Source organism: Rhinopithecus bieti, unplaced genomic scaffold (assembly GCF_001698545.2).
Source record: "Rhinopithecus bieti isolate Rb0 unplaced genomic scaffold, ASM169854v2 scaffold_33066, whole genome shotgun sequence".
Classification (NCBI taxonomy): domain Eukaryota; kingdom Metazoa; phylum Chordata; class Mammalia; order Primates; family Cercopithecidae; genus Rhinopithecus; species Rhinopithecus bieti.
Genome location: NW_016814098.1, coordinates 1,310,975 through 1,333,021, shown reverse-complemented (window position 1 = coordinate 1,333,021; position 22,047 = coordinate 1,310,975). Strand labels below are relative to the sequence as shown.

The 22,047-nt window shown below is 51.2% G+C and overlaps 1 protein-coding gene across 2 annotated transcripts in view; it reads right to left on the bottom strand.

The window, feature by feature from the left end:
- Positions 1-22,047, bottom strand: part of GRK5 (G protein-coupled receptor kinase 5) — a 261,434-nt gene that overhangs the window by 123,716 nt on the left and 115,671 nt on the right. The window contains exon 2 of one of the 2 annotated variants that reach the window (XM_017849762.1): positions 15,178-15,273. In XM_017849762.1, the coding sequence (XP_017705251.1) occupies positions 15,178-15,273 (96 nt within the window). Of the gene's footprint in view, positions 1-15,177; positions 15,274-22,047 lie in introns of those variants that run through there. The other variant, XM_017849761.1, reaches the window with a different exon arrangement.

Below are 22,047 nucleotides of genomic sequence, written 5' to 3'. Positions count from 1 at the left end.
CATGGCCGAATAGAAGACGAAGGTGAGTCATCAGACAACCACAGTGGGGCCAGTGGCAGCATGAGGGTGGGGAGCAAACCCTGACCAGATGAGGTCACCAGGGAAGACTTCCTGGAGGAGGTGACCTATGAAGCAGGGAACTAAGGTTGAGTTGATTACCAAGCAGGGTTAGGGAAATGTATCCTGCAGAGGGAAAAGCCTAGGCAAAGGCCTGGAGAAAAGAAGAAACATGAAGGAATGGCTAAGTCAGGAGATGAGCGGCAGGGGTGAAGCCAAAGCTGCCAGCAAGGGTGGAGAGGCCGGGCCTGGTCAGCTTCAGCAAGACCTCTGGACTCTGTCCTAATAGTAGTGGAAAGCTACTGAAGCAGGTGGTGGCGAGGGCAGACTGACATTTCAGAAAGAGCCTCCTGGCTGCTGCGCGGAGCTTGGTTGGAAGTGGGTGTGCCTGGAGGGAGCAAGGAGCTGACACAAGTTCAGGCAGGGACAAGGGACAAGTGGAAATGGTGGAGATGGGGCAAGGGGGCAGACTAGGAGATACTGTGGAGGCCGAGGCACCTGGACCTGGAGAGGGACTGGACGCTGCACTGCGCCAGGTGCCACATGGCAGGGCAGAGGGGAGGGGCAGCTCTGGGTAGCTGGAGGAAGCTGGTGAGGTTCGCCAGCATCAGAGACAGAACAGCTTTACAAGACAGGGTCACAGTTCCCCCAGGAAGACAGGAAAAGTACTCTGGCCATTTGTCCAACCAAAAGCTCACATGCCCACATCAAAACTGGCCAGTAGTTTGCACAGCACTTTGCCAAGCACCTCTTCCAGTAACACCTTTGGCCACTCCATCATCTGCTAAGGTGAGGAATACTGAGTCCCCATTTTAAAGATGAGCAAGTCAAGGTTAAGTGGCTTTCCCAAGGCCCCAGGACCAAGAGGTAACACAAAAACCTGGATCTTCTGCCTCCCAGTCGAGGTGGGATTCTATAACCATAGGTTTCCATTTTAAATGATATCTGATGTCTGGGCAAGGAAGATGATAGTCGAGGCTGGTACAATTCTCTCCCTAGAAGCAGAACAAATTACGAAAGGGCAACAGACCAAATCGGTAGTTTTATTTGGCCTTTTAAAATTGTTTTGGAGCTGGGCGCGGTGGCTCACGCCTGTAATCCCAGCACTTTGGGAGGCTGAGGCGGGTGGATCACAAGGTCAGGAGTTCAAGACCAGCCTGGCCAAGATGGTGAAACCTCGTCTCTACTAAAAATACCAAAAAAATTAGCTGGGCATGGTGGCGGGCGCCTGTAATCCCAGCTACTCGGGAGACTGAGGCAGAGAATCGCTTGAACCCGGGAGGTGCAGGTTGCAGTGAGTTGAGATCGCGCCACTGCACTCCAGCCTGGGTGACAGAGTGAGACTCCATCTCAAAAAAATAAATAAATAAATAAAATAAAAACAAAATAAAATAAAATTGTTTTGGAAATTTCAACCATGGACATATATTATTTTTGTAATTAGAAAAGAAATTAAAAGGTAAGTTTTGGAGCTGGGCATGGTGGCTCACACCTGTAATCCTAGCACTTTGGGAGGCTGAGGTGGCCAGATTACTTGAGGCTAAGAGTTCAAGACCAGCCTGGCCAATATGGCAAAGCCTCATCTCTATTAAAAATACAAAATTTAGTGGGGCGTGGTGGTGCACGCCTGTAATCCCAGCTACTTGGGAGGCTGAGGCACAAGAATCACTTGAAACCGGGAGGCGGGGGTTGCAGTGAGTGAGACTGTACCACTGCACTCCAGAATGGGTGACAGAGTGAGACTCTGTCTCAAAAACAAACAAACAAACAAACAAACAAAACAAACAAAAGAACACCTTTAAAGATGGTTCAGCATCAATTGTCAAACAGGAAAAAAAAAAGCAGTACTCAAAATGCTTCAGGATTTTTACATCTTCCTTTCTACCACTGGCTGGAAGGGGCCACAGCTAGCAGCCAACAGTAGCTCATGCCCCTAGCTCTTTGCAGGGTAATTTTGTATTATTCTTTGGTTGTTGGTTTTGTTTTTGTTTAATAGAGACAGAGTTTCACTCTCATCGCCCAGGCTGGAGTGCAATGGTGTGATCTCGGCTCACTGCAACCTCTGCCTCCCTGGCTCATGCAATTCTCCTGCCTCAACCTCCCAAGTAGCTGGGACTACAGGCTCACACTGCCAAGCCTGGCTAATTTTAGTATTTTAGTAGAGATGAGGTTTCGCCATGTTGCCCAGGCTGATCTTGAACTCTGAGCTCAAGTGATCCACATGCCTCTGTCTCCCAAAGTGCTGGGATTACAGGAGTGAGCCACCGAGCCTGGCTAGTTTTTGTTTTTCAATTTGGAAGTTTATACTGGCCCCAAATATCCTACGACCCATGGCTTTTCTTCCCTGCAACCCCCTACTCCTGTCTTTTGGTTACTAGCTCTGGGGTGTTCAGAACAAGGGAGTTTAATACACCCAGGCAGACGTGGAGGGGAGACAGGAGATGCAGCTTTGCTGGGCCCTGCTGCCAAGGTACTGCTGAACAGCCTGAGCTCTGGGAAATAAATTCCGTAAATAGAGTCTAGGCAGAGACCATTAAAAGTGTTTTCCTAGCATCTCTTTATGGGGCAGAACGCTGTCACGCTCAGGCTGCTGCAGGGCAGCTGGGTTCTTGTGCTGGCTTGAGGTCCCCCGTACAAACGAGCTTGTTTTTCCCATTTTCAGTGAGGGCCTTAAAATAGACAGAAAAATCCGTCTCACACCTGCTGACTGCAGTGAATCGAGGCAGGCAAGCCAGGAGGAGGCCGCTCACCAAACATCACCCACTTTGTCCATCCCCATCACACTTCAGGTTAATGGTGTCTGTGGATGCAAGTGCAAAGCTGGAAATGAACAGAACATTCCAGAGGAAGCAAACAGTACTGTACAGGCTGCTGTGTTCTGGCCTTCAAAAAGACAGTGGACTTTCTTACCTTTGAGCCATAGATCAAAGTGTCACAATGAAGTACAAAGATGTTCATCTGAACATTAATTGTAATGGCAAAAACTAGGTGGAAAAAAACCAAATAGTACAATATATACATGTGATAGTTAGGAGAACTTTACAAATCACGTTTATCCTGGGTTCACAGGCAAGGGCTTATTTTCAAGATCGCTTAAAGGAAGAATTCACCAACAGGAAGTAAGCCATAGGTGGGGAGAGACCGGGGGCCTGGCTGGATGCTGGGTTGAAGGTACTGGGTGAGCTCCCAACGGCCCAGTGTGTCATTTCACCTGAAGGAGGGCAGCCCATGAGATGGGAAGTTTTGCGCTTTGCTCACTGATGTATCCACCATGCCTGACACTCAATAAATATGCATCAAATGGAAAAATGTACATCACATTTATGAAGATTTTAATGACAAGGGAAAATATTTTTGATATTATGTTAAGCAAAGAGGTACGAAACAAAACCACATGTACATGTATGGGGAAAAAAGCTAGAAGAAATTACATGAAGGTGTTAACTATGGCTCGATCTGAGATGTAAAATTAGGGGTGACTTTCTTTCCTTATAATTGTCTGTGTTTTTTAGCAAAATAATTTACCAATTGCTATGACTAAACCAATAACAAACAGGGAGATTGAAAAAGCTGCAACATGGCCTGAAAAACAATTGCTCCTCCCACAGACATTCCTGTGGCCACTGGGGAAGTGAGCAGCCTGGGATTGCAGGGGCTAAGTCCTCGCCAGGCTCGGGAGAGGAGTGCCCACCCTCAGACCCGGTGGGAATCAGGATCCCCGACCCCTCTACCTTTAGTTCCACGAGACCACATGAGCAGGTGAATATGTTATGGGTTCAACTGGATCCCCTAAAGAAAATACAATGAAGTCCTAATCCTCATGACCTCAGAACGTGACCTTATTTGGAAAGAGGGTCGCTACAGAGATAATCGAGTTAAAATGAGGTCATTAGGGTGGGCCCTAATCCAATATAACTGGTGTCCTCATGAAAAAGGGGAAACCTTGCCGGGTGTGGTGGCTCATGCCTGTAATCCCAACACTATGGGAGGCCAAGGCGGGTGGATCACCTGAGGTCAGGAGTTCAAAATCAGCCTGGCAATCTGGTGAAACCCTGTCTCTACTAAAAATACTAAAAACATTAGCTGGGCATGGTGGTGGGTACCTGTAATCCTAGCTACTCGGGAGGCTGAGGCAGCAGAATTGCTTGAACCCAGGAGGTGGAGGTTGCAGTGAGCTGAGATAGTGCCACTGCACTCCAGCCTGGGCAACAAGAGCAAAACTCTGTCTCAAAAAAAAAAAAAGAGGAGGGACAGGGAAACTTACTGACAGACATTCACATAGGCAGAAGACCAACTGAAGATGAAGACAGGGATAGGGCTGATGAGTCTACAGCCACAGAACACCAAAGAATGACAGCAAACCCCCAGAAGCCACGGAAGAGGCCTGGAACAGCTTCTCTCTCCCAGCCTTCAGAACAAACCAAACCTGCTGACACCCTGATCTTGGACTTCCAGCCTCCAGAACTGTGAGACAATAAACTGCTGCTGCTTAAGCCACCAGGAGGGCTCTCAGCCCTCCTGAGAGCTCCAGCTGCGGACAGGTCGCCTGATGTTCCTCAAGAAAAACTAACGCAGTAGGGGAGACAGCCTGTCTTGGAGTCAAATCATGGGGAGACCTTGGCAAGTTACTTGTTTCTCTGGGATTCAGTTCACTTATCTGGAAAATGGGAGATCTGGCCTAGAACAGTGGGTTTCAAACTCAAATTTAGCCCTAGAATGAAATCTGACACGGAAGCCCCAATATAAAAGGTAAATTAAGCCCAATTGGGTAAAAGCCTGGTCTGGATCACACACTCTCCCTGCAGAGCAGTCTCTGAAAACCACAACTCCAGGTGATCCGTAAAATCCCTGGCCCCACTCCATTCTAAGACTGTCCAAACAAGAAACCCACTGATAGTATCCCTGAGTATCTCACATGCACCTGAGCTCGTGCCTTCTCCTTCATGGAGCTTCCGGCCATAGTGGGGAGGTGAGACTAACACCCCAAAGATAGCGGGGCCACCCTCCCCTCCTGAGAGCTCCAGCTGCGGACAGGTCACCTGATGTTCCAAACCCGACACATCTAAATTTATTTCACCCTCCAAGGACAAGCAGATGCTGTACCTTATCAGAGCACAGCTAGGTGGCAGAACGACAGACATGACGCGCCCTTATCACCCCAAGGACAGCGATGACGTCTGCAGAGAGACTTGGTCTCCCTGACGATGAAATCAAGAGCTCACGTGCCAGCCAGGCAGGCCTGAAGGGGACTGGGTCACCAAGATGTGTGAGACTCTTATCATCCTCTCAGGGACCCCAGACCCATCATGAGGCACAAAGCTAACAAGGAAAGGGGGAAACAAGTGTCACCGTTCCCTCTGCCCATTGTGGAATCAGGCAGGGTATCTAGTCTTTATTCATTTGATTTTTAATTAGACAAAGAACATGCCAATTCATTCTTTTTTTAAAAAAAACGACCTTACAGATAAAGCTAATGTCCCCTTTGACTTTGACTTTCACGCCTTCCCTGGGGGTAACCATTGTTAGGACTGGGGGCTGCAGGCTTCTAGATAACACATGTCCTTTCAAGGAAACACACCAGGCCAGAGCAGGGGCCTGGGCAGAGTGTGATGCGTCCAGCTTCCCTGGGCAAACTGTGGAGCCACAGGGAGGAAGGAAGGCTGAGGACTGCAGGAATCAGGGCAGGCTTCCAAGAAGAGGAAGCTCAGGCAGTGCTCCAGGAAGAGGAGGATTCCGATGACTCCAATGCAGCAGTCTCTGGGACACTGAATCCACTTCACCTCAGCACAAAAGCAGCTGGCCTCATTCATCATGTGTAGCCAATTCAGCTTCTCTGGGAAACTCCAAAACCCTCTCAAAGGGTCCTCAACCTCTGCCCTCAAACCACTACCGCCGTGAGGATGACGATGACAATGACGGTGCTGATGACAACGATGGCCTGTGTGCGACACTGCTGGCCCTCCCAGAGGCTCTACCAGGTTGGTGTTAGCGTCTCCAGTTTATACACAAAGAAACTGCAAACTAGAGAAAGTAAGCTACTTGCTCAAAGTCACAGGGCTGGGAGCAGCAGCACCACCACTTGATCTTGATGGCAGTGACGGAGATCCTTCCATGAGCCCTCGCTGCTGGAAAAGGGTGGCCTGTGACACAGCTCCGGCGACTGCAGCAATGCCTAGCACAGAGGAGGAGCTTAACAAGTATCCGTCAGCCAGTGTCTGCTTTAAAGAACATGGGCAGGCTGGACATGGTGGCTCACACCTGTAATCCCAGCACTTCGGGAGGCCAAGGCAGGTGGATCACATGAGGTCAGGAGTTCAAGACCAGCCTGGCCAACATGGTGAAACCCTGTCTCTACCAAAAATACAAAATTAGCCAGGCGTGGTGGTGGGCACCTATAGTCCCAGATACTCAGGAGACCGAGGCAGGAGAATTTCTTGAACCCTGGAGGTGGAGGTTGCAGTGAGCTGAGATTGCGCCATTGCACTCCAGCCTGGGTGACAGGCTGACACTCTGTCTCAAAAAAAAAAAAAAAAAAAAGAACAAGGCAGTTGGGCACAGTGGCTCACACCTGCAGTCTCAGCTACAGCTACTCAGAAGATTGAGATAGGAACATTGCTTGAGCCCTGTCTGGTCAACATAGTGGGACTCTGTCTCAAAAAATATACATCAGAGAAAGATAAAGAAGGAGAGGAGGAAAGAAAGAAAGAAAGAGAGAGAGACAGAGAGCAGAAGAGAGGCAAGGCAGGCAGGGCAAGGCAGGCAGGCAGGCAACGTTGGGTGAATAACCAAGAACTAGGCTACTTCAAGGAAATCTTCATACTATGAAGATGGTTTTTTTTCCCCCCATGTTAAAAGAGTCTACATTTTCCTCTAGGAATCGCCCACAGCCTGGGGCTTCTGCTCCTGGAAACAGTTAAGGCTTTGGCAAGAGGCTCTCCCACAAGGCAACTCAATCTCCCTTGTCTGTCTGCGAGGGTTTGGGGCACCGCTGTGGCACGCCAGACGCAGCAGCTACTTTCTGTGAACAGCCTCCTCATAAACGTCAGTCCTGTTGCGGGGTGGGGAGGGGGCCTTGATTTATTATATAGCTTTTGGACAGTTCCTACAGAAATATTGCCAAACAGTAGAATAATCAACTCTTTCACTCAAGCCCCCTCAGACTTTTTTTAATGAAAGAATAAAGTACGCAATGAGCCTGAGCTAAATAAATAAAAATGCCACACTTTTGCCCAACAGACCTTTCTGCGTCACTGAGAAATATTTGCAGACCTCAACAATCTTTTATCTTTGTGATGACGTTCCAGCCTTCCAAGTTTCGGACATCCTAAGAACTTCTTTGATTTAGGCTCTCTAATGATCTCCCATGAACAATTATCCCATTAACTAATAAAGTCACTATTCGATGTTTCAGCGAGCAGACGTTAGAGAACCCCTTCCTCCTCTCCCCGTCTGTCTGCCCTCTGCCAGTTCTGTTGAAAATCTGTGAGTTCACACCTGGGGCTCACACTGGAAGCAGAGATGTGTGGCAAGGAATCTCTCTCTTCTCTATTTTTTTTCTTTTCGAGGGTCTCGCTCTGTCACCCAGGCTGGAGCGGTGCAGCAGCACATTCAGAGCTCACTGTGGCCTTAGACTCCTGGGTTTGAGCAATCCTCCTGCCTCCGCCCCTCAAAGCACTGGGGTTCCAGGCCTGCGCCACTGCACCTGGCCTAGGAATCTGTCTCAATGTTCATGGCTGCCACTCACAGTCCTGGCTTCTAGGTTGAAGAGAAGGCAACATCCATCCACCCCCTCATGCTGCTACAGCAATGAAGACGCCCAGATGGAGAGACCGTGGTCCAGGCCCTCCGGGAGCTCGCAGAGAGATCCCTTAGGAGGCCAGGAGGGACGCTACTTCCTCCAGGGAAGTGGGGGTAGACCTTTGCCATGGTTCTGCAGCTCAGCAAACGGCTCCAGACCCTTGTGGAACTTTCTTGATTTGTCATCTCATCTTAATTTCAGTCGGTCTCCCACGCTCATTGGTGAATGAGCTCCGGGAGAGCAGTGAACCGCTCAGCTTCCCTGTGGACAGCACGTTTTCAGGGCTCACTAAACATGCATTGAATAAGCAGGGGAACTCGCCACACACACTTACAAGATACAATAGAGATAGAAACGTCCACCCCTTTGAGCATCTAAGAAGTCTCCCAGCTTTGAGTACTGGCTGGGGCCCTGCCCACATGTTTATGCAGCAATATGCTTATGGGGAGTTGCAAGGTGTCACTCCAGACCAGGGACCCGGCTGTCCTGGTAGGGTCACTCTCCCCTTGAAGCCTGTTTACCCCACCACCAACGGGTGGTGGACAAGATGCCCTCCAGTCCCCTGAGCTAAGGATTCTGTGAAAATCTGACATCACTGTGATCGTGACTCCGACTACAGCTTCAGAGGAAACCAACCTGGCCCAGGAGCCACCAGCTTCCCCTCCCCACTCAGTGGCTGTGAGACTGTGGTTGAGTCATGTATTGCGCCGAGCTGCCTCATCCGGATGGTGAGGATGGCCGGGGGGGTTACAGCAGATGCTTCCTATAGTGCCTCCTAGGGCCAGACTTTAATTACTTTAAGTGTAAACTACTGGCTAAGGTTAAATTTGGGTACAGCAAACACACGTCACCAATTTTTTAAAAAGAGCTCTAATTTCTTTTTTTTCTTTTTTTTTTTTTTTTTTTTTGAGACGGAGTCTCGCTCTGTCGCCCAGGCTTGGAGTGCAGTGCGAGATCTCAGCTCACTGCAAGGCTCTGCCTCCCGGGGTTTACGCCATTCTCCTGCTCAGCCTCCTGAGTGCTGGGACTACAGGCGCCCGCCACCTCGCACCGGCTAGTTTTTTGTATTTTTTAGTAGAGACGGGGTTTCCACCGTGTTAGCCAGGATTGGTTCTCGATCTCTACTCGTGATCCGCCCTTTCTCGGCCTCCCAAAGTGCTGGGATTACAGAGGCTTGGCCACCACGCGCTGGCCTCTAATTCTTTTTCTTTTTTTTTTTTTTTTTTGAGATGGAGTCTCACTCTGTTGTCCAGGCTGGAGTGCAGTGGCTGGATCTCAGCTCACTGCAAGCTCCGCCTCCCAAGTTTACGCCATTCAAAGAGCTCTAATTTCAAATATTTCACCTCATTCATTCCTTCATTCACCAAGTATTAACGAACCCCTATTATGTGCCAGACACTGTTCCCATAGTGAACCAGGCAAGACACAGTTGCTATTAACATAGAACATCTAGTCCAGTGTGGGAGACAGAAAATACACAAGTAAACGAAAAGATGACTTCAGACAGAGTTATGGGTAAGAACATTAAATAAACAGCACTATGGGAAAGGATGCAATTAGAGGGAGGATATGGTTTCTTTTTAGAAGGCTTCTCTATGGAGATGATATTTGGACTGAGACCTTAAAGTCCCCTGGAAGAAAAAGTGTGAGGAAGAACATTCCAGGTAGAGAGAACAGCAGGTGCAAAGGCTCCGGGCTGGAGACAAGCGTGTGGTATTCAAAGGACAAAAGGGAGACCAGCTTGTGAATGGAGGAGGAGGGAGGGATCCAAGATGAAGGTGAGGGCCAGCTCATGTAGGGCAGCACAGGGAGGGCACTGCCAAAAGGACCATGGGTAGGATTTAGGGAGTCCATGGACTGGGGTGGAGAGAAATGTCATCTTTCTTTTCACCAACCTCTAACTGAAAATTTGCACTTCCTTCAATTATGAATGTAGACAGCAACATACAATAATGTCAGCAGTGCCCGGGACTTGTCACTGACAGAAATCAAAGATCCATTCCTATCAATTGTTGCAGATATCTGAAAGCTCACTCAGGTTCATGACAAGTTCAAAATTACAATAGCAGGCCGGGTGCAGTAGCTCGTGCCTATAATCCCAGCACTTCGCGAGGCCGAGGAGGGAGGATCACTTAAGCTCAGGAGTTTGAGACCAGCCTGGGCAACATGGCAAAATCCCATATCTACAAAAAATACAAAAATTAGCTGGGTGTGGTAGTGCACATTTGTAGTCCCAGCTACTCGGGAGGCTGAGGTGGGAGGATAGCTTGAGCCCAGGAAGCAGAGGTTGCACTGAGCCAAGATCATGCCACTGCACTCCAGCCTGAGCGACAGAGTCAAACCCTGTGGCAAAATAAATAAATAAATAAATAAATAAATAAATAAATCAAAATTACAATAGCTATTAGACCCACAGTTAGACCTTATAATTTAAAGTATTAACAAAGAAGCACATCTATTTCTGTATCATACATTTTAAAAGTATGTGGTAACTAAGCATACTTAAAAAGGATCAGTTTTCTCTGTAACCCTATGTATTCTATTTTATATATAAAAGCATTCTTCTGATAAGGGGTCTACAGGCTTCACCTTAGGGCAAAGTGCTTACAAGCCACAGTGAGGAGTTTGGGTTTTACTGAGTGGGATGGAGAGCTGTTCAGGTGGTTTCAACAGAAGAATGATTTCACAGGGTGCAGTTTTCATTTTTCAAAAATCACGCTGGCTGCTAGGTGGAGATGGTCTGTGGCTGTCCAGGGCAGGGCTGAAGGCAGAAGGCCAGGGCTTTAACAGACCACTGTTTGGGGCCATCCAGAGATGGCAGCATCCTGGGGTCCTCATGGGTTCTGTCCTCAGCTCTGATCAAGAGCCTTCTCATGGCACCACCTCACACCCCAAAGGGGCCCTGTCATCTTGGCAAAAAGCCTGCCCCAGGACATCCTCCCAAAGAACTTCAGAAACTGAGCTCATGTGTCCACAAGAAAAATAAATGTGGTATTGGCCACTGTTCGGTTTGTGTATTGGTCTAGGAAAGAAATGAGAATTTTATTTTAAAAAGCCTTCCAGCAGGACCCCAGCAGAGACTGGACAAACACCTCAGCGACGGACTGTAAACAGTGGGAAGGCCCAGACCCTGGCCCCGTGGCCACGAGCTGCAGCCCCATGGCTCACGTCAGCCTTCCTGCCCTTCCCAGGCCTCTCTCCCACGGCACTTACACACAGAGCCTTTTCAATACCCTCCGGCAGAACAGAAGAATCCATTTCCACACGCCAGCACGCACGTTCCTCACACCATCCCAGGGGAGTGGGCCCTGCCAAGAGGCCAGTTTATGGACCTAGAAGGACAGACAGGGCTGGGGCCCATGGTGGGGGAGTGGTCCATGGATGGAGAAAAGCTCAGAGCCCAATCCTGTGCTCCCAGGTCCCCCCCAGCGGAAGTGAACGAGGTGGGGCCAGGCAGACTAGAAGCTGAGGGACACTCAGGTGCTCCCAGGACAATACCTAGGAGCTCATGGGGAGGAGGCCTAGAGGGAGGAAATCTGAGAGTCTTTTTTTTTTTTTTTTTTTTTTGAGGTGGAGTGTTGCTCTTGTCACCCAGGCTGGAGTGTAGTGGTGCAATCTCAGCTCACTGCAACCTCCACCTCCCAGGTTGAAGCGATTTTCCTGCCTCAGCCTCCTGAGTAGCTGGGATTACAGGCACCTGTCACCATGCCCGGCTATTTTTTGTATATTTAGTAGAGGCAGGGTCTCCCCATGTTCGCCAGGCTGGTCTCTAACTCCTGACCTCACGTAATCCGTCTGCTTTGGCCTCCCAAAGTGCTGGGATTACAGGCATGAGCCATCACGCCCATTCTAGATCTGAGAGTCTTAATTTGGAAGGAGGGCACTGGGAGGGGCACCAGGCCTTGGCAGGGCTAGTTCATCTCAAAGTATGAGAAGCTGTGTCTCAGGGGAGAAGCGGAAAGCCAGGGTGCGCTGGCTGTTTGAGTCCAGGACTAGGTTTGCACTGAACCTAGTCCTAGACTATGGACTGAATGGCTGTGTCCTCCCTGAAACAGACGTGTTGAAACCTAACCCCCAGCATGATGTTATTTGGAGGTAAAGCCTTTGGGAGGTGATTTCGTCATGAGGGTGGAGCCACCACGAATAGGATTAGTGCTCTCATAAAAAGAGACAAGAGCGCTCTCTCCGCCCCCCCCTCCCCGTACTCCCCACCATGCAAGGATACAAGAAGATAGCCAACTGTAAACCAGGAAAAACTGGGCCCTCGTAGGACACCAGATCTGCTGGCATTTTCATCTTGGACTTCCCCACCTCCAGAACAATGAGAGAGAAATGTCTGTTGTTTAAGCCACCTAGTCTGTGGGAATTTGTTATAGCAGCCCATGCTAAGACCCAGGTCACATGAAGGAGGAAAAGGGGGCGCAGTGGCTCACACCTGTAATCCTAACACTCTGAGAGGCCAAAGTGGGCTGATCGCTTGAGGCCAGGAGTTTGAGACCAGCCTGACCAACATGGCAAAACCCCGTCTCTACCAAAAATACAAACATTACCCGGGCGTGGTGGCACGTGCCTGTAATCCCAGCTACTAGGGAGGCTGAGGCAGGAGAATTGCTTGAACCTAGGAGGCAGAGGTTGCAGTGAGCCAAGATCACGCCACTGCACTCCAGCCTGAGTGACAGAGCAAGACTCCATCTCCAGAAAAAAAAAAAAAAAAGCAGAAAGTAGGTGTCTGCATTGCTGGCATGAACTGTAGCAGAAATGTGACAGCTCTACAGTAGCCAGCTGTGCCAGCAGCTCCTAGCTCAGCTTGGCTTGGCTGCCCCTTTCCAGGGTCTCTGGCTAGAGAGAAAAGCTTTTCTGCAGAAGGAAGGAGGTTTTTGGTTTTTTGTTTTTTGAGGCGGAGTTTCACTCTTGTTCCCCCGTGGTGAATTTTAACAATCCAGTTCCTCCCCAGAGAGCCTTTCACACTTGTGGGGCAAAGAAGACACTGAGGAAGGGTGCTCTGGCAGAAGAGGACCCTTCTGTGCTCTGAGAGACTCTGGCCTGGAGCTCATTTAAATTCTGAAGTCAAAAGAGGCTTCTCTGAGGAACTGGCCTTCATATCTGGCTGTGCCCCACAGCACTCCTGGCATCACCACCTGCAGACAGTTTAGCCAGGGCCGGGAAGCACCACCCTGCCAGGTGAGTGTGGCTGTGCAGAAGTGCCCCCTTCTCACAGTGCTCCCCTTGGAGATGCTTTCCTCCTGTTGTAAGCTCTCACCTCCAACTCAACACCCCAGAAAGGTCTCTCCGAGCATCCCTGTGGCCCTGGGGATGAGTGCAAGACATTCCCTGGGGCCACTGCAAATGGGTTGTGAGATAACATCCCTCAGTTGGGAGAAGCTGGGCCTGGCATCCAGGAATGGCTTTCTGGGCAGCCAGCACACCCAGGATGAAAATGACAGAGAAGGCTCGGCTCACCGGAAAGGGGGTACTCGCTGGGCACACATGGGTGAGTTGCCACCATGGCAACTAAGGTCTCCTCCCCAGTCCCACCCCAGGCCCTGTTCTCTCTGAGCCAAAATTAGCATGAAGAACAAAATGGCCCCCCAGGAGGAAATGGCCAGTCACCCAAGGGGTTCTCCCTGGCTCCCCTCTCTGAAGGCCCCCCGTAAAGTCTCAGTGGTCAAATCCTCCCCAGTAAGCTCCAGCCCCAGGAACACAACCCCTCTTCTCTTCCACCTGACCCCGAGTGCCCCCAGCAGAAAAGCATCAAGGGTGCACATGACATCCATGGCACCGTGGTGTCTGTGGGAACTCCAGAAAGCACGCCAGCGGGCAGAGGAGCGTGGGCCCCTGGTCTCCCACGCTCAACGAGGGCACCAGCTAAGCCCTTTACACACATGGTCTCATCTGACCCACTCCACCACCCAGTGACTGGGTTCACAGTCAGTGTTACAGCTGAGGAAACAGGCTCAGCAGGATAAATTAACTTGCCATGTGGCAGTAGAGAGGGCAGGATCTGAACCCATGTCTGCCTGGACCCAGAGCCCCGGATCCCCCAGGCCAGCTCCACTCTCGGCCGGAGAACACCGTGGGGATTCTGATGTGCCTGGGATTTTAGGGATGGAAGGTGGGTCTTGAGGATGTTTCCTGACCCTTCAGGATCCCGCCTTGCTTCACCTGCTCATGTCTGCCTTTGTGGGGCGGGGCACAGATGGCTTCCTATCACCTATCAACGTGGAGTGTGGACTGAGTGGCCCGGGGCCAGGACGGAGCAAGCCTGGGAGTGGCAGGTGAGTCCCCCCGGCCCTGGAAACTGGTGGGGCCAGGCCGTGAAGAGGCCATTTAGAAAAGCTGAATAAATGGCTACACGTGGCCTCGAATTCCAGGGCAGGCACGGGGCAGCTCACCCCAGGCCCTGGGCAGAAGTCCCCAGAAGAGGTGGGCCTATGGAGTTCTGGGCGGCACGACCCCATGCCCAGCCTTCAGTGGACTTGAGTCTTCTTAAACGTGTTCAGCATGTCCATGACCTCTGACAATAATAAGCGGATGGGGAGCCCTCACGTGGTGACAGGGAAGGACCCACCCAGGGCACAGAGGGAAGAAGGGCCGGGACCCCAAACACTCTGGAGTAGGGCCGCACAACATGCCTGCCCCCTGGGCGCTCTCATCCAGGCACCCAGGCCTCCTCACCACAGCTGTGTCCTGCATGGGACCAGGCACAGACCCACTTGGTTGGCTGCTCTTAGAGGTGCCTGGTGTGTGTGTGCTGGATACAGGGGCCTAAGCTGTGCCACCAAGCCCAGTGGCTCCTCAGGAGCACTGGCATCCCCAGCAGGTGGAAAGGGGAGCCCCACCTCACCCCGCTCTCAGCTCCCAAAGCCTGGGCTGCCTCCTGAGGGCAGGACCCACAGGCTCCAGGAAGAAAGGGGAGAAGTTACAAGAGGGGGCTCTGTGCTGGGCCTGGCCCACCTCCACCACCCTCCCACCAGCTGTGTGACTTTGGGCCAGTTACAGAACCACTCTGTGCCTCAGTTTCCCCATCTGAAAGGTGAAGTGAAATATTAAATAATAGCACCTGCCTCAAAGCGTAACTGGGAGGAGGTCACTCTGCCTGGCACATGCCATATATTCAGTGAATACTGGTTGGCTGTTTATGTCGATTAGCAAAGAGGTCAGCCTGGAGCCCCTACCTGGAAGCACGATGCTGCGCCCACTGGTTGGCATTTGCCTCCCTGCACAGACGGCCTGGCAGCTCACCCATTTGCCTCAATGCACAGATGGCTTGGCGGTTCACCTGCTCCTCGCTCCCCCCACGGCTCCCAGGCAGGACAACTTACCTATGGTCCTTCGGAGGTCTTCACACTGGTTAATGTGAGGGAACTTCAGGATTTCCTTCCACTTCTTGCTTTTCCCTTTGCGCTTTCCTCCGCCCCCTGTAGAGATGGGGAAAAAGATTCCGGACTGAGGCTCCAGAGCCTGCGGCGCCCCCACAGTGAGCCTGCCCACCAGCCTCCTGGGCTGAAAGACAGGGACAGCTGTAGGTCAAGCCAGCGACACACCCCCAGCCCAAGACATACACATACACACACACCACACCCCCCAAGACACACACTCTTCCTCCCAGGTGGGTTCTGAGCCTCAGTCTCCCATACAGTCCTGCCCGACCCCAATCCCCCAGCACTGAGGCCCAGGGCTCCCCTGCACCCCACCCACACCAGGCATCCCCCACTGCTGTTCCCCCACACCAAACCACAGCTTTCCCACAGCAGGGGCCAAGCCTGCCATGTCTGAATGTCCCCTTTAGCTTGGGACATCCCTGTGGGGCAGAGGCACAGGCAGGTGCCCATGGCCCCTCATGGCCCTGGTTTTGTCCTCTTGCTTTCTGTGGAGAGTCTCCTTCCCCAGCTGGAGGCCAGATGTTGGGGGAAAAGGACTTCCGTTTCCACTTGTCAAGTACCCCCTTCTTCTCCCTCCTCACAAACCCCAGAGTCTCCGAGGCTGGAAGGAAGGAAGGACTCCTGAGGGGCCCTGCCTGACGTCTTCCCCAGTGCACACGAATACTGAGCACGTGGATGTGATGAACATGCACACACAAGCATGTAATGCACACACATGAGGAACGTGCACTAGTAATGAACACATGTAATGCACAGACATGTGTAACGTGCAGAACCACATGAGGCGCACACAGGTGTTCCCATCATCCTTGCACTCCTGGTCCAAGGGATGGTGGACAGGTGTCAGGACGCACAGGTGCCGATGAGGCAGCTTTCTGGGCCTGAGTGTCCCTGAGCCCACCAGCGTCTGGGCCTTGGACCTAGAGGCACTGCTGTGCCATGTGGCTGGAGGGCTCCTGGGGACCGAGGTGCTGTCACCCACCCTCCATCCTTACAGTGGCCCTTAGCCACCATCTGTCCATGACTCACCACAGGTCATGGAGACCTTTGTGCCCCTTGGTTATCAGGATTTTATGTAGCTCATCTGCTTGTTCCGGGTGGGTACGCAGCCCCTCCACTCTCTCACCCTTCCAGGAATCGGCTGGGCCGGACAAGGCCCCGTCTGCACACCAACAAACCCAGGGCAGCCCAGTGGCACTCAGCTCCAGCCCTCCCCGGGCCAGGCCAACCCGTCCTCCACCTTGCTCTGGCCCTGTGGCCGTCCCTTGCTGCCCAGGCAAGCCTGGACAAGAACCCACTGTCTCTGAGTCCTTGTCCGTGAACTGGAGACAGTAAGGCCTTCCTCCCAAAGCTGAAAGGAGGGATAACAAGGTAGCGTGTGTTTAAAAGTAAGCACAGAACCAGGGCTTCTTAACTGTCATCCAAGCTATCCTGGAAAGCTAAGGTCATGGCCCTGATTAGCCAGTGCACCTGCCTCTGAGAATGGGACCAGAACTCCGCTCCTGGTGGCCAGGAAGCAGGAGAGTGTGCTGATGGGGAGGAGTCCATCTCTCTCCTCTCCTCTTATCGAATCTTCAACCCCACTCACTCCTCTCCAACCAGCCCCAGCGTCCTCCTCTCAAATCTCCACAGACAGCCAAGGTCTCACACTCCGAGGGACAGAAGGAATGCGTATTGGGCACCTGCCGTGGTGAGGCTCCATCTGTACATGACCTTGTTTAATCTTCAGAATGACTCTTTGAGGAAGAAATCACTGGGCCTGCTGGTGGCTCGACCCACACCACACTCACTCTTTCCGCCAACGGGAGCCACACACATAAGTGCCCACACATTTCATGCACACATAAACATACACATGCAGACTGCTCAGCCCTGTACTGGCCCTGCCCGGGGCCAAGCCCCTCACCTGCAGGCTTCACCCTTACTCTACAAGGCAGGAACCTTTTTTTTTTCTTTTTTTGAGACAGAGTCTCAGTCTGTCACCCAGATGGAGTACAGTGGTGCGATCTCAATTCACTGCAACCTCTGCCTCCCAGGTTCATGCGATTCTCCTGCCTCAGCCTCCCGAGTAGCTGGGAATACCGATGTGCACCACCACGCCCAGCTAATTTTTCATATTTTCAGTAGAGACAGGGTTTTACCATGCTGGCCAGGTTGGTCTCAAACTCCTGACCTCAAGTGATCCGCCCACCTTGGCCCTCCAAAGTGCTGGGATTATAGGCATGAGCCACCGTGTCCGGCCAGCCGGAACTATTATATACCCAGTTGACAGATGAAGAAATCGAGGCCTGGGGGAAAGGTAGCAAGTCGCCTATGGCCCCGTGGCTCATAAATGGCAGAGCCAAGATCCCAGCCTGAGCAGAATCCAGACTCTGGGCTCTCGCTCTTGCTGTTCTGTCTGTAAACCACCATTTTGGGTGCCCTGAATACAAGAGAAATTCTCAGAGGATCAAAGAGAAAGCTAGTGTCAGACTTCAGGAGTGACGCGGCAGCCATAATGGGAGCAGAAGCAAGGATCTAGTTGGGGCCGCAGCCTGTGAGCTCCCAGAAAGGCGGCAGGCTAGACCAGAGGCCCGCAGGGTCGCCAGTGTGTCCCTTAGGTGGCTTGTCTGCTTACTTGTTCACTGAACCAGTTGCCAACACTGAAAAATTAGGAGATTCCCAGATGAGGACACAAAGGTCTCAGAATGATATAATGGATGCTGGGGACTTGGGGGAAGGGTGGGAGGGAGGTGAGGGATAAAAGACTACACACTAGCTACAGTGTACACAGTTCAGGTGACGGGTGCACCAAAATCTCAGAAATCACCACTAAAGAACATTCCATGCAACCAAACACCACCTGTTCCCCCAAAACTATTGCAATAAATAAAAATGAGATTTCACATCGAAATCCAGATCTCGGACATCTCTCCCACAGCCAGGCACCCCACATGGCAAGAATCAGCCGGAGCTGGGCAGCAGCTGCCCGGGGGACGGCACATGTGGCCTCCAGACGAGTCAATCCTCATCCAGCCGCAGCTCTCATTCAGGCGGCCTAGAGGTTCCATGCACGCCCAGAGAAAGGCCACCCTCTCAAGAAATCAGCCTAAACCCTAGCTCAGCAGAGTCAGACGTTCCCATCCCAGCAGCTGTTGAGGCCTGGGAGGGTCGTTAGAACTCGACAGGTCTATCCCCTGCTCCTCATTCCCCTCACACACTACTGATTCTCAGACCTGCAGGCATGAAGCACCATTTTTTGCATGCGGCAAAATATGCATAACATAAAATATACCAGTTTAACCATTATTTAGGTGAATGAGTCAGCGGCATTAAGGACGTTCCCATTGCTGTGGAACCATCACCACCTTCCATCTCCAGGACTTTTTCACCATCCCAAACTGAAACTCTGAATCTATTAAACGTTAACTCCCGTTCCCTCCTTCCTCCCAACCCCTGGCAACCTCTCTCCTATGCTCCATGTCTATGACTGTGACTACTCTAGATACTTTGTATAAGGGAATCCTACAATGTATGTTCTTTTGTGTCTGTTCTTTCACTTAGCCTAATGTCCTGGAGCTTTGCCCATGTTGCAGCACGTGTCAGAACTTCACTCGTTTTGAAGGTTGCATAATATTCTGTTGTACGGATATACAATCTTTTGTTTATCATTCATTTGGGGACACACATGTGGGCTGTTTCTACCTTTTAGCTATTAGGAATAACGCTGCTATGGATATTTGCATACAAGTATCTGTTCGAGTCCCTGCTTTCCATTCTTTTGGGTGTATACTCAGGAGGGAAATTGCTGGATTATATGGTATACATGTTTAAGTTTTGGGGGAACTGATGAAGCACTCTTGACAATACAGATTGCTAGGCTGCACCCCAATCCTCTGTGACTAGACCCCAGGAATGTGACTTCTTACAAGGATCCCCGAGTGATTCTCAGGCAGCCAGTCTATGGAAACCAGGAGTCTATTTTATACATGCACACTTATAGATCTATTCATTAAGAAAGTTAACATAGGTTCACTGATTTGTTCAACCAATATGTGTTGAGCACCGATTAAGCGGCGAGCCCTCTGCAGGTGCTGGACGCAGTGTTGCTAGCAGGGAAGACAGACATCAAAGGCATTACTTCAGTGGTTCCCAACCCCAGCGAAGGCCTCCCAGGGAACATTTGGCAATGTCTGGAGACATTTTTAATTGTCACCACTGGGTGGAGAGGTGCTACTGGCAGCTAGTGGGTACAGGCCAAGGATGTGGTTAAACATTATGCTGTGCACAGGACAGCCCCCTGGAACAAAGAATGGTTGGCTCTAAAATGTCAAGGGTTGGGGCCAGGTGTGGTAGCTCATGCCTGTAATCCCACCACTTTGGGAGGCCAAGATGGGAGGATTGCCTGAGCCCAGGAGTTCAGACCAGCCTAGGCAACATAGCAAGACTCCATCTCTACTAAAAATAATAAAATAAGTAGCTGGGCATGGTGGTGCACAGGATTGCTTGGACCCAGAAGTTCGAGGCTGCAGTGAGCTATGATCATGCCACGGCACTCTAGCCTGGGTACTTTCAAAAGAAAAAGTAAGTCAAGAGTAGGGATGTGGAAAAATGCTGCTTTACTTAATGACCATTTTGACCAACATTTAGGAAAAGAACAGGGGTTGGAGGAGATCTGTTAGTGATGGGGCAGCTGTGGTGGGGGTGGAGGCAGTGGGAAAGGTGAGCCACTTGGAGGCAGCTCCAAGCCAAGGGTGCAGACTCTCCAGCTACAGCCTGGGCTCACTTTCCTCCTCAATCCTATTTCCTCAGCTTCCAGAATACGGCAGGGAGACTGTGGTGGGCAGGATAATGCCCTCAGGGATGCCCTAATCCCTAGAACCTGTGAGTACATTAGGTTCCATGACAAATGAGCATTAAGTTTGTGGATGAAATTATGGATAATGATAGGGACATTATCCTGGATTATCCAGGTGGGCCCACTGTCACCAAAAGGGTCCTAAAATGTAGAAGAGGGAGGAAGAGCAGCCATTGTCAGAGTGACGCAGTGTGACAAAGACTCACCAGCCATTGCTGGCTTGGAAGACAGGAAGGGGCCATGAGCCAAGGCATGCAGGCCAGAAAGGATTCTTCCTGGTGCCCCCAGAGGGAACACAGCCCTGCTGATGCCCTAACTCACCGAGACTGTGTCAGACTTCCAATCTCCGGAACGGTAAGATACTAAATGTGCGATGTTTTAACCCACTTAGTTTGTAGTAATTTGTTACAGCAGCAACAGGAAGTTAATACAAGGATGTTCTCAGCAGGTGATCCCCCTAAATGACAGCAGGCACCCAGAATGGCCTCTCACCTCACATCTGGCTTCTAGTTCCTCTAAAAGTCCCTTGAAATAAATCCAACCTTCCATAACTCAGATGGGCTGGGAGAAGGTTTCACTTCTTAACAAACAAAACCTGCCTCAGAGAGGGCACCAAGTCTAGACAAATGTTTGGCTCTCAAGCTGCTGCAGCGTTGTGAAGCTGCATATTTGATAACTGAAGTATTGGCACTGTTTATTATTTCATAGGACTTGATTGTTTCTCTGTATCCTGAGAGGGGGCAGGGCCCAGTCATGCCACTGCAAAAATTCCTCCTGTGTCCTGGCCCTATGACCCCAGCTGCCCTAGGCCCACCTCCCTGCTGGGGAGGGGTGTTAGGCCTACAAGGAGCTGGGGCCATCACCTCCCACCTCCCCTGTGCTCAGGTCCCAGCAGCAGGAATGACCAGTTCCCAGGCCTGACCACCCACAGGCTCAGCCTGTTCTCCTTGGCCCGCTTCAGGGCCTCAGTAATCGTCTTCCTAAGCTTTATTTCCCTCCCTGCCTCTGCTCTCAGGGCCTTTACACTCACTGTTCCCTCTGCCAGGAGCACCTTCTTGCTACCTTTCTGAATGTTTCTCACTCACAGTCTTAGCCTGAATTTTGCCTTCCTGGAGGTCTTTTCTGACCTTGGTTGTGAAGCAGGCCCAGTCTCCATGTGCCATGGAAGTGTGTGGGAAGCTCTGGTCGGTCAGTCTGTCTCTCTCTGTTGAACACGCACATCAGCTTACAGATCCATTTATCCATTCTCTCAATGCATGCGGCACACTTTCATGGACTCATTCAGCCTCGATGTGCAGAGCGACTGCTGGACTCCCAGCCCCAGCCGACAACTCTCATCACCACCTGAAATCTTCCCACTTATTTGTTTCCTTGCCCGTCATCAGTCTCCCCTGCGCTGATAGCGGACCCGTGGTGTCAGGGACACCTGCTCCTTGTTCTCTTTGTTCTCTGTCACCTTCTCCTTGGTCCACTGTAGATGCCCAAACTGTATCTGCTGAGTCATGCTTTAGGTCCAGCCACCTGGCAGCCCCTCCAAACCCTGTATGCATCATCGCTTCCCCCTACTCTGACCCTGCAGGTGTGGCTTTCTCTGCCAAGAATGCTTATTCTTCAAGCTCCAGCTCTAGCGTCCCTTCTCGTGTTGCCCTGAAGAGGCAGAGCCCCTTGTTTGGACCACAGCCCTCTCCCAGCTCAGGTCAGACCTGCTCCTGGGAAGTGGGGGTGCAGCTAACACTTGCTTAATTGCAAACTTCCATTAAGTTACTTGGCTGACTGGGTAAAGGCATAAGTGCTTGCAGGAATAAATGACAACCTCCCTCCTCCCTCCCTGCCAGCCTTCTGGGCTGAGCACTGACCTCTGGGCACTGTACCTTCAGCCCTCATTCAGAAGGTACTGACCCTATTCACAGATGAGAAAGCTGAGGCTCAGGGAGAGGAATTAATGGAGCCAGGGAATAAGCCACACACTCAGG